Genomic DNA, 12,500 nt, shown 5'->3' with positions numbered 1-12,500 from the left:
TAGCCCACAGCCTGTCTCTCTGCTTCAGTCCTGTGTGTTAGCCCACAGCCTGTCTCTCTGCTTCAGTCCTGTGTGTTAGCCCACAGCCTGTCTCTCTGCTTCAGTCCTGTGTGTTAGCCCACAGCCTGTCTCTCTGCTTCAGTCCTGTGTGTTAGCCCACAGTCTGTCTCTCTGCTTCAGTTCTGTGTGTTAGCCCACAGCCTGTCTCTCTGCTTCAGTTCTGTGTGTTAGCCCAGGGCCTGTCTCTCTCTCATTTCCAGGTCTGTGTTTTAGCTCAGGGCCTGGCTCTCTCTCTATTTCACGCCTGTGTTTTTGCCCGGGGCCTCTCTCTCTCTCTCTCTCTCTCTCTCTCTCTCTCTCTCTCTCTCTCTCTCTCTCTCTCTCTCTCTCTCTTTATTTCAGTCCTGTTTTTTGCCCAGAGCCCCCTCCCCTCTCTATTTCAGTCCTGTGTTTTAGCTTGGTGTAAGCTTGGAGCTTAGCCCCACGCAGACCTCCTCTGGGGTCAGGGACTAAACTGTCTCGCCTTGTGCTGGACCACTTGATCCTGTGTGTGTGCATACATACAGGCTTGCATGCGTGCATGCGTACATGGGTGCACACACACACACACACACACACACACGCACACGCACACGCACACGCTCTCGGGGCTCAAGCAAGGCTCGTGACACTACAGGATTGTGGAGAGATAGTTTAGGGACGTTGGGAGGCTCCAGGTTTTAGTGGCATTAAAATTTGATTAAAGTTCCACTCCATCAAGCACAGCAGTGCTGTCACGCCGCTGTTTGGATCCGAAGGCTAATTAAACTATTTCAAGAGGAACAAAAGATAACACTTGCTTCTATTGGTGTGACTTACAGCAGACAACAAAAACGTACTCTACACCCAGAGGTCGCTATATAAGCCTGCACAATTAACCTTTATAAATGAAGTTTTTTTGGAAGTGCTCTGTGGTCTGTTTATTCGTGGAGTCCCTCACAAGCCCCTACCTATCAATCACAGAGTCACGGATATGGAGCCACAAAGCGCCGCCTGCCTTTTTAACTGTGCATTCTGGAGTACTTTGCACATAAATTAATTGTTGTAGCTGTAGGGGTCTGAAATCTGAGACTTTCTGCGCAATTCAGTCCTTGGCTTTGATGGTATGACGAACACTGAATATCGAATGGAGTGGATGTGTGGAATTTAAATTGAGATGGAACTGATAAGATGCGATTTAAAATAACATTCCACAGATGTTCATCGTAAATTTCTTTATTGGAAACGTATTAAGCCGTGGTATATGTGGCGTTGCCTTTTGAGTGCAAGAAATGCGACTGCTGCACAGTACACAACAGTGCCCTCCATGGACGCGATATCGTTACTACATCACATTCGGTCACAACGCAAACAGCAGGTTCTATAACGAAACCTAAAACTAGTTCTAAAAAGACCCCCAACATTGTTCATACAGTATCTGAATTCCGCATGGTCCCTATTCTTGAAAAGGAAGGCCCATATTATATATATTTTAGATCACATCGGTTCCAGCACTCTCAATAAATTCCCACCAATTTCCCCTTATCCTTTCAATGCCATGATGTGAAAGAACACAAGAGGACATCGGCGACCCTGTCACTCAGTCGCAGCATTCTACCTCTGTTGTTATGGAGATGCTGATCTCCTCCAAATGCCTCACCTCACGTCTTGCGTGGACGGCACCTGCTTGGCCAACCCTGCACTCCAAAGCGACACATCCTAGCCAAGGTCAGGCCTCTTATTTACTGTAATCAGCACCGCATGGTAACAAAATATCTGCCATGGCCACCAATCAACTAATCAAGTAATGATGCAAAGGCCCGGGAGCTTGGGTGGGGGGATGCATGGGTGCTGGCCCAGAGAAAGCCAATTACCAGAAGACGTCTTAAACGCAATCCAATTAAAGCATGTTGCGCCTGCGCTGTGTGTGAGGGGGAGTGTGTGTGGAAGTGAGAGTGTGTTCGTGTTTTATTCCAAGGTCATTTCTCATCACTCTGTTCTTATGCCAACATGTAAAACCACAGACACCCACTCACTTCTAGGGTACAACAAAGCGACACCTGTTCACTCGCAAGTTTCCTGTCTGAGGCTCGTGTTTACTTTTGTAGTCAGTACTCGGTGTTCTTTGGATTTTTTTTAATGTGCTATGTGCTATGCACATCTGAGTTTGTGGTCTGCGGCTAAGTCTTGGGTTTAGAGTCTCGTAGAGTCTTAGAGTCTTCAGTAGGCGAGCGATCTGCTCCTAGTCAGATTTATGTATGCTAAATGCCACTTGCTTTATTTTCATTTCACCAAAGGCTTCTGACAAGACAATGACGGCTTATGTGATATACAGAGAGGGTGATTGCACACTAGCACACAATGACCTTGCCCCAGGACACACATTTGTAATGAGAAAACCATCCTGAAACAATTGCTTAACCCAAGGGTGCTACACTCCCAGATCTTTTCTCTGCTCTAAACGACCTGACCTGTCCTGTCACCTGTATTCTTCCATTACAAGCATCTTATGCCATTCCTTTGTCAAAAGCAAAACGATAGTTTGACAGTCAAGAGTGAAAACCTTTAATCTAAAAAAATCATCTTGCTACAAGCTGATAAATAGTAAGAAATGGATATTCCAATTGTAATTTAGACTCAGGTACTGATTCTGGAAATGTAACGGTAAATGTAACTGTAAATGTAACGATAACTGTAATGGTAAATGTAACTTATAGTTTATTGCACTTATCATTGTTTAACATAGACCTTATGTATTTTGCACTTCTAGGTATCAGCATTCATCCCTGTATTCTACAGTATTCTAGTTCATTGGTATGTTTGATTGTAACCTACTATACTGTACTTGGATATATTCTATGAGTAAATGACAAAGCACTTTTGTAAGTCGCTCTGGATAAGAGCGTCTGCTAAATGCCGTAAATGTAAATGCAAATGTAACGGATTTAACGCTTTTCGCGGACAGAAACTCCATCCGAGCTTCTCAAATGAGGACGAATGCCGCTGGGAGCCACTGGCCAGCTCTCGGAGTGGGAGGAGACGCGATCTTCTGTAGGGGACAATAGCAGCCGGAGCGCAGAGCGCGCTCCTCTCCGCGCGCCGAAGCTCACGCTCATCCTGGTTTCACTCTTCAAGGGTCGCGCACGGGTCCTGAGTGCGCGAGCTCCGAAACCCCCTCTACCGGAGAGCGGACCGAACGCGCTCACCGCTGCCAAACGGCTTCAGGCTCCTCCTGGAAATCTGGAAGTCAGAAGTAGGGAGAGAGGGCGAGAGAGACATACCATCGCAAGGACTCGCCGTGCTCACCTGCGTTGGTCGAGACATCTCCAAAGTAGAGGTCTGAGCGGAGCCGGCAGTGTTACCCCACAGTCGGGCTTCACGTTCCCGAAACTGCCAACATGGACAAAGTTTTCGCTTGCCTTGTTACCGCGGTCAGCCTCTTGGCGTCGGTGCGAGGACAGGTATATAACGGTAAGGGTTTGTTTTTCTAACGGCATGCTTCAACGTGAAGTTATGATCCTCGACCTCCGATCGAGAAGTAGCGAACTGAGTGAGTCAGTCATCTCCGAAATGCTCTTTTTTTCATCCCCAGAAACTTGGCGCGCTCTGCCAATTAAGATGCACACGCTGCAGTCATTGCTAATGAACGCTCGTGGTCATTTCTAGATACTTGCTTATTCTGTTCTCTGCGTTTTTAGGTACGTGCGTAGTTTCGAGCTGTGCAAATGCTGGCGCAAGCCACAAACTGCCGCCGAGTCGCTGCAGACATGGTGATTCGGTAATTACACGGTCCCGCTCCTGTGCCATATTTATACACATGACCGCGCTGTGCCGTAAAATGAAACGTTTCTTTGAAAACACTCACTGGTGCTTCGCTTGCACGGCGCATATATAGTTCGTTTTATACGCGTTTCAGAGAGCTCCGCTTTCCACAAGTCGGAACATAGTTGGGCTACTACACTACTATAAACGGATTTAATCGAAGGCACCTGTTTGTGCACAGATCGCACCACCTTAGAGCACTGAAGCCTAAATAAAGCGATTTGAGAAACGCGTGCAGTCACTTTTTGACACCACATCTTGCTGATATTTTTCAGCTAATTAGTTACAGTCCGCGTGTATCGAATAACGGATTGGCGTATTGATTCATTAATGATAGCCTGCTGCCGCAGATGTCGACGGCGGCGTATTGGCTTCAAGGTTTGAGCTTTTTTGCAACATTTGTTCCAACTTTTTAAACCGCTTCTGTTGCCCACCCGAGCGTCTCGAGCGGATTCTTTTGGCGGCGTCGGTGTTTGCGTTAGCGTCGCGTGCATCGGCGTCGTGATTAACAAGTGGCGCTTGGCGTGCCCACTTCGTTATTGCGCGCTGACCGCTGTGGTCACGAGCCACAAATTATTTTAACTAAATATGCGTCATCTGTAGTCAACATCTCAACGGGTTGTTACATGCCATGAATGGGAATTTGTTAATGAAAGAGACAAACGGGTCCCTATTTGTACGACTGGGTCTCGATAAGCGGGAGATTTGACGGCACGGGACGTCCGAACCAGTCCAGTTGCAGCTGCTGCGCTGTGTGCGTGGACCTGTTATGAACCACTGAACCACGAAACTGAATTATGAAGTTTGCATTCACGGTGCATTGTTTGTCCCGATGTGACTTCAGACTGCTTTCCTGGCTGGACAATGCATTTTTGCATGTTTAATAGCCGCTGCAAGTTAATCGGTAGAGTGAGCAGCGTAACCACCGGGTCGCCTCTGCTTTTTCGGCATTAACAATGCTGTCACTTGTTCTGATGACACGTGAACGCACGCTTCCTCTCCCTGCGGCTGCTGCGTATTCCCGGAGTTTATTGCGGAAGTCACGGAGTCCGACACCTGTCTGTGAGCCGTTCGTGTTGGTCGAAAAACTAGCCAGCGAGGATCGTCTTAATCTACTGGAAATAAGAACTAGCGTGTTCTGCTGAAGATCTTTCTAAACTTCCTCTGTGGTCTCCACGAAAGCCTGAGGTGTAGTGAATGGGCTCCGTTTTGCTGTGACGGTGGTATGGTGTCAGTTCTCTAGCTGGCCTGAAGGGGGCAGCATGACTCACTCATATTTGGTGTGTAGGTCTTTTTTTTCCCGTAGATTCGGGCATCCAGAGTTCAAGCGCTGACCGTCCTGTCATTTTTTACACAAACTGTTATGAGACCCCATCTAGATATCCAAGTAATGCTCTCATCTTTAGACATGTCTGCGGTTTATCTATGTAAATACGTCTGTTGGTTAAAAACAATTACTGCCAGAAGACAACTGATCATTGATACATTAATTAAAAAAATCAATTTACTAATTTCAAATCATCTTTTCTGAAATGAAGCATTCTTTATGTTTTTACAAAATTGAAAGGGACACTGTAACACACCACATGAGGTCTGTGGTGCTCTTTTTTAAACTGAAACTGAAATATCTCACATTATAGTCACAGTAGACTTAACAAATCAGAGAACGTCCTACAAAACCATCATTTGCGGTTCCAAGGAGCAGGTTTTATGTGTATGTCTGCCTGTCCACAGCAAACGCATACTGGTGAATAGACCATGTGGTCATCCATGCTTCTGGACCAAGTTTCCTTTTGCAACCAGTTTCAGATGAATATAACAGAGACTGAGGATATGAATTTTAAATAGTAGGCAGCAGTAATTTTCACATAGGGCATTTATATGTAAACAATGATGCATTTCTGTTTCAGTTCTGTAATTTGTGTAATTAAGATGTAGTAACTTTAATAGATGTGATAAATGCCTTGAAAGCATTCCATGCCAATGTGCTAAACCAGTTTTAAAAATTTGCTTGAAATTATGAATGCCCAGTGAGAATGTACATATCTGCATATATTGTGTGTGTCTGTGTGTCTGTGTGTGTGCATGCGTGTGTGTTAGAGTGTTTGTGGTCTTTGCCCACTATGATGCGGTGAACCCAAAACCTCAGATGAAAATAGATTAAGGCGATTGATCGTTTTCTCTCTCTCCTCCACATCATGATTGATTAACTGCTGGGGATCACTTCCTGACCACGCCTGTAAGTATGAAGGGCTGGAATTTGTCTTGCTGTGTAGAGGTGATGGACAGAGTGCCGGCCTTCCAGAGAGGAGTGAAGTGAGCCCTCCTTTGCCATGGGACAAGCACCACTCACCGGAGTGCAGGTCACACTGTCTGTTTAAAATGTGCTAGTACAGCCTCTCGCACTTGTAATTGCTGCTCTGAAACTTAGGGTAGTAAATGTAATGAAACAGGGCAAAAAAACCCCCCAAAAAACAAATGTCGTCTAAAGAAGAGATGAAGATCACGAGATTAGCGGAGAAGCAGAAAAACAAACAGTCTTGAGGTGGTTAGCTCACAGGAGTCTGGCTGTGGTTGAGATTGGACAGCAACTGTCTGTGTGGGTGTATTCATGTGCGTGTGTGCGCGCGTGTGTGTGCGTGTGTGTGCGTATGTGCGTGTCTGTGTGTGTGTGTGTGTGTGTGTGTGTGTGCACAGTACATGGAGAGCTGAAAACAGGATGTTCTGATGCCCAGGTCTGTTTTGCTGCCCTGGCAAACAGATCCCCTTTGGTCAGAAGAAAACAACAGCAGGTGTAGCTCATCCCCCCCCCATCCCCCCCCCCCCCCCCCCCCGCAGACAACAACAACAACCCGTTCACTTCTGTGTGTTTACTCGCAAGCAAACGGTTCCTCATGACCATGGCCAAAGTTGGTGGATCTTGCTGCAATTGTCACTCCGCCCACTGGAGTGAGGCGTGGCTTAGCGAAGCGACAGGACACAACAGAACTGCAGCGCGTGACTATGAACATAGCAACACAAGAAAGTTTCACAAAGACATAAGGTAGACTTCACTTTTCAAAGGCTGACGTAGGTCTCTATGGAGACTGAAAGCCATATGACGGCCGCATGACAGCATAACCTTCTCATGAAAGAACATATGCTGAAGTGTGTGTCTACAGCTGGGATACGCGTGACATCAGCCCCACCAACAGAACAGGTGGACTGACCTTAAACTGGCCATGAAGACCACAAAGACTCGAGCAAATCCGCTTCGTAGCGTAGGCCTCCGCTACTGGCAGCCTCTGCGATTATGTCACACTTTAGAAGAAGTGTGAAAATCCTCGTGATTAAAGGACACAACGTCCCGTACTGCACCCATCTGTCTCTGCTACACTCATTTACGCTAGATTTTTGCACTTTTTAAAATCTATTATGTTTCGTCTCATGAATCGGTCTCGGTTGTTTACAAAGTAAAATCATTTAGCTGATGTGATTCCATAAAAATAATGGTATCGGACGGTACATATGACAGGTGTGTCGTGATGTGCATCTACATTGTGTCAGTGAACTCCGGGTCGGCCATATTTAAAGGGCCGCATTCCTTTATGAGCACGGCGTGTTTGAGCCTTAGCGCGCCGGGCTGGGACGAGGCAGGAGCGGGTTCTGTCCAGGCTGGGCTTGGAACCTGTTGCGATCGAGCTGTGTGACGGCCAGCGCGTCCTGCCTGACCGGAGTTCCAGGTCAGCGGTGCGCCGCTCGCCGGAGGAGAATTCCGTTTGCTCGTAGTGAATTTCGCTCGCTTGCAGTGAAAAAAAACCCAACTTGTCATATAAAGCAGCCCAGTAGTTCAGATCTAAGCGGTCCCTCCTTCTCACTCTTTCTCTACCCATATAGATTCACAGTCATGAGGGAGTCACTGTGGAGGTTTGATGAACAAAACTTGTGAGCCAGTGGAGAATGAAATCAAATCTGGGCAGCATTTTGCACAGACTCCAATAAATGCTAGCATAGCAAAAATAATACTAATACTAATACTACTACTAATAATAACAATAATAAAAATATTACTACTACTGCTACTACTACTACTACTAATAATAATAGTAATATTACTAATACTACTACTACTACTAATAATAATAATAATAACAATAATAATAATAATATTACTAATACTACTACTACTACTAATAATAACGCATTTGGTGATTGATGATGGTGTATAGCAGAAAGGCAGCTAATATAGAGCAGTCTGTCTCACACTGCTATCACGGTAATAGCGCATTGTGTGTGTATTGGCGTACTGTACGGATTTGTAGCTGGTTTTCCATTGTCTGGGCAATGCACTTATTGCTTTGTTTGCTGTTGATGTGAAGTCTTATGCTTGCGAGCTTAATGTTTGTTTTCAGAGCACTCCAAAGTCTGCTTTGAAGGAGCTTAGTAAGGCGTGTACTATCTCTAGTGTGCAGATAATGTCAGGTGTCAGCAAATTACCACTGTTTCCAGAGCCACTGTTACCATGAGTCTCCCTCTCGGTGTGTGTGTGTGTGTGTGTGTGTGTGTGTGTGTGTGTGTGTGTGTGTGTGTGTGTGTGTGTTTGTGTGTGTGAGTGTGGTTTTCATAGCATATCACTGACTTTGTGCTGAAGGGACACAGTGATGCAACTCGGCGATGCCAGCATGTTCAGCCTGGCCCACGATTCAGTTAGCACACCAGTCAGAGCCAATCAGATCCTAATTGGAGATGAGCTTGAGGGGCCCGGCTCGGCGCTCGTGCGGAGGCCATGAGACTGTCAGGTCGCCTCGGCTGCCCTGTGTAGAGACCGCCACCGCATGCACACTTCAGCGAGAAAGACAGAGAGAGAGAGAGAGAGAGAGAGAGAGAGAGACAGAGAGACCCAGAGAGAGACTCAGAGAGAGAGAGAGAGAGAGACCAGTGAGCAAGAAAGAGTGATGGAGACTAAGAAAGAAGAGGGAAGAAATGAAACAGAATAAAATGTGTAAGAATTAAGACCTAAAGAGTGGTAGCTCTCTCTGCATAGGTAGAGAGAAGTAAGAGAGACAGACAGTAAGAGAGACAGACAGAGGAGCAGCGGTAATTTGTCGGGGGCGATGCAGGCACGTAGTAACTGGCCTTGAAATGTGAGGATGCAAAAGGAGGCTGGACAAACAGGTAGACACTAATTATACACACCGCTGTGTTGCAATGAGGAGGAATAGCACTAATGAATTACGCACCCACCCACACACACACGCACAGACACACGGCATCTCCCTAATGAAGAGAGGAAGAGAGAGATGAAAAACAGATGTTGGTGGAAAGTGACATTAAATAAATAAGAGTCAGTGTGGAAGAGAAAAATCTGGGCATCAAGTGAACTAAGGGAGGAGAGAGAGAGAGAGAGAGAGAGAGAGAGAGAGAGAGATTTGTAAGCAGTACTCGAGTAATTTATACTGTGCTCTCATCACCATATCAAGAAAAAGAACAAAAATCTAAAAGGAAATTTGGTAAAGAGAAAAACAACAACTTGTTTGTGGTGGGAAGTATGTTTACAGAAGGTTGCGCTCAGAGAGTACTGTGGTAGAGAGAGGTCCGCATGCAGGAAAAAAATCACGCTAATTAATGCTCGAAGGGTCTCCCTTCTGTCTCATGATGAGAACTGCGTTAGAATTACAAGGGTGGGTTGATTTTTTTTTTCTTCGGGGCGGGGGGGTCCCTCAAGTCTTGCAAAAGGGCACGGTGTGTGATTCACGGCAAACCCAAACTTCGTGAGTGATCCTTGGCACTCCATGGGCACGAGATGGGCACTTGGCATCCTTTTCAGAGGGACGTGTGAAAACACTGGAACAGAGTTCATCTTTGTCCAGCTTCACTTAATTCACTTAGCTCCTCTCTTCCACCTCGGCCACTCTGGGTTTTTCATGCGCCCGCGTTAATGAGAGCAGTCTGTACCGTGGGCTCCCAGGTAATTGATATAGCTGCTGCTCGAGCACGCAGATGAGAACATCCGGCGGGTTAGCGGCGCCCGAAGCACTGGGGCTCCAGGAACGTACGCGAGGGGAAGGTGATGGGGCAGCGGGGGGGTTGACCTCCCTGGCGTGGATCTCGCCAGCTCCGAGCAAGCGTCCCAACGATCCGTCTCCGCGTTTTCACAGATTCCCCTCCCTTCTTGCTCCCCACCTGCCGAGCTTTTTCCCTCTGTCTCTCCTCTTCCTCTCCTGTCTCACTCCTCTTCCTCTCCGTCCCTCTCTGTGATGGGTGCTCCTCTGCCTACCCTGTCCTGCCTATGGTCCCGGTCAGTTGCTCGTCGTCACTTTGGGCTCCTGGTGAGAACACACGCTTCCGATCGTCTATACAGTCCCCCCCCCCGTGTGTGTACATATCCGCAGGCCAAATCTTCCATTAGTTGTCATACGGTGTCTGCGTGAGCCCAATTAACGCGTCTCTCCCGGTCATTAATGCATTAGCACCTGCGTGAGTAGGTCATGTTAGCCTTAGCCTCTGCTTCCCCCATGGCTGCCTACGTGTGAGTGTGTGTGTGTGTGTGTGTGTGTGTGTGTGTGTGTATGTGTGTGTGTGTGTGTGTGTGTGTGAGTGTATTGATGGTCCTTCACATCAATGACGAGAGCGGGAAAAAGGCCGTCGATAGAGTGTTATAGTTTTAACTTCCCCATGATCACATGATCTCAGGAAAGGAGTTGCCATCTAATCGATGTGGGCCATTTTCGGCATCGCTCTGATAACCACGCCTTCTGTAATGTCTCCCTCACTATCGTCTCACCACATCTCCACCGCTGGCCGTGCAGGACGTGTCCGAGGCCTGCAGCGGCTCTGCTGAGGCTGTCTAGACCCCGGCTTGCTCCGTGCCGGGGCACGTGGGAACAGAGGAGCGTACGCACCCCGGGCTGCCTTGTTACAGCGAAGAGGAATCTCTCTTTCATCTCTCCGCCCCACTCTGCTGCAACAGACGCCAAACCGTCTGCCTGTGATTGGCCGGCCAGGGACGGTCTGCAGGGAGAAATTACTGTGATAGGCCGTCTGATACGGTAAACATGTGCAATGCTCCAGAGAGCCAGGGCTGGTGTGCTGTCTCCTGCTCTCCCTCGCTCTCTCTCTCCTTCACTCTCACTCTTCCTTGCAATCTCTTTCTCTCCCTTGCCCTCCCTTGCGCTCTCATTCTCTTTCATGTTTTTCACCTTGATCTGTCTCTCTCGCCCTCTCTCTCTTTTGCGGACTTTTTATCTTGCAGTGTAAATTAAATTGACTTCAAATCAAGCTGCATTAGTGCCATGACATAGACACTGCAGTACGTATGTATTCCCAGACTGTAGGTTACAGAGTTTAAGACCAATGAAACAATAAATGTTAATAATAAAAACATATAAATGCAATGTTCCCATTGTTTCCACTGCCTAATGCCCTCCTCATTTGTCTTGAAGCTGCGTGAGATGTGGCATGGGAAAAGTATAGGAGTGTGTGTGTGTGTGGTATGAGACAGAGCGTTGTTAATAATACGTGTAGTTCGGGGGGGGGGGGGGGGGTCCTGTTTTGTGAGAGAGTGTGATAAGATAGAAAAAGTGATAGTTATGCTGGATTTCTGCATTCTGAGATTAAAGCAGTGAGAATGGTTGTGCCTGTGTGCTTGTGTGTGTGTGTGAGTGTGTGTGTGTGTGCATTTGTTTGTGTGTGTGCGTGTGTGTGTGTGAGCGTGTGTGTGTGTGTGTGTGTGTGTGAGTGTGTGTGTGTGTGCGTGTGCTTGTGTGTGTGCATTTGTGTGTGTGTGTGTGTGTGTGTGTGTGTGTATGTGGAGTCATGATACTGTTCTCTGCACCAGTACTGCTGAAGGCAAAGTGAATGACCTCTTTATAAGGCAAACCTGCCTGGAATCTATTAACCACAGTACCCACAAACCTCTGCTACACTGCATCTCAATCAGACTGCCCCTCTCTCTCTCTCTCTCTCTCTCTCTCTCTCTCTCTCTCTCTCTTTCTATTCCTCTCTAACATACCTATCTCTGTCTTCCCCCGTACTGTCTTTTAAGTTAAATGACTTAAAATCAGAAAAGCCCATTGAAATCAGCGGTCAGTAATAATGCTCAATTACACACTAACGGTCCCGTATTAATTTGACAAATGCGTGTGACGTGTTATCCAATCAGTGGCGCTGTGTTTTGACAGTGTCGCTGCTGTCATACACTGCGCCTCAGGCAAAGCAATGCTGCTACCTACCTAGCTATTTTCTTTCTGTCCCTCCCTCTCTCTCTCTCTCTCCATGTCTTCCTATTCCACCACATCCTCACCATCCCCTCCTCCCATCCTTTCTCTGCTACATATCTGCTCCATTTTTGGACTACATTCTTCTGTTCTACTCTAGTCTGTTCTAGTCTACTCTACCTTCTCTGCTCTCTTGACACCACGCGCGGAGTGCCTCTAACCCTGGATCAAGTGCCACGCTTAACGCACGCGCGTCGCTCGACGGCCGAACGATTCCGTCGCGCGCGTCCTCGCCACCCCCCCCCCCCCCCCTTGACGGCTCGAGACGTCCACAGCTGTCTGGACAGCTACCAAAGACAAGCGGAGGCGCACGCGCCGCAACAATGAGCAGCGACACGCGCTGTTTGAAGCCCCTCTTGAGTCTGTAATCACAGCCCCTCTCTCTAAATTACAGGGCTGAAGAAT

General features: G+C 47.4%; 1 protein-coding gene across 5 annotated transcripts in view; it reads left to right on the top strand.

Annotated features, from left to right (window-relative positions):
- The first annotated feature begins 3,090 nt into the window (after positions 1-3,090).
- The window catches only part of LOC113588428 (receptor-type tyrosine-protein phosphatase mu), a 164,263-nt gene continuing 154,853 nt past the window's right edge, over positions 3,091-12,500 (top strand). For 3 of the 5 annotated variants that reach the window (XM_081722646.1, XM_081722649.1, XM_081722647.1), the window contains exon 1: positions 3,091-3,489. In XM_081722646.1, coding sequence (XP_081578772.1) covers positions 3,417-3,489 — 73 coding nt within the window. In that variant the 5' untranslated portion in view covers positions 3,091-3,416. The remainder of the gene's footprint in view (positions 3,490-12,500) is intronic. The other 2 variants (XM_081722651.1, XM_081722648.1) reach the window with 1 other exon arrangement.

This window comes from Electrophorus electricus, chromosome 11 (assembly GCF_041902795.1).
Source record: "Electrophorus electricus isolate QZ-2024a chromosome 11, ASM4190279v1, whole genome shotgun sequence".
NCBI lineage: Eukaryota > Metazoa > Chordata > Actinopteri > Gymnotiformes > Gymnotidae > Electrophorus > Electrophorus electricus.
This window is presented reverse-complemented; position numbering and strand designations above follow the sequence as displayed.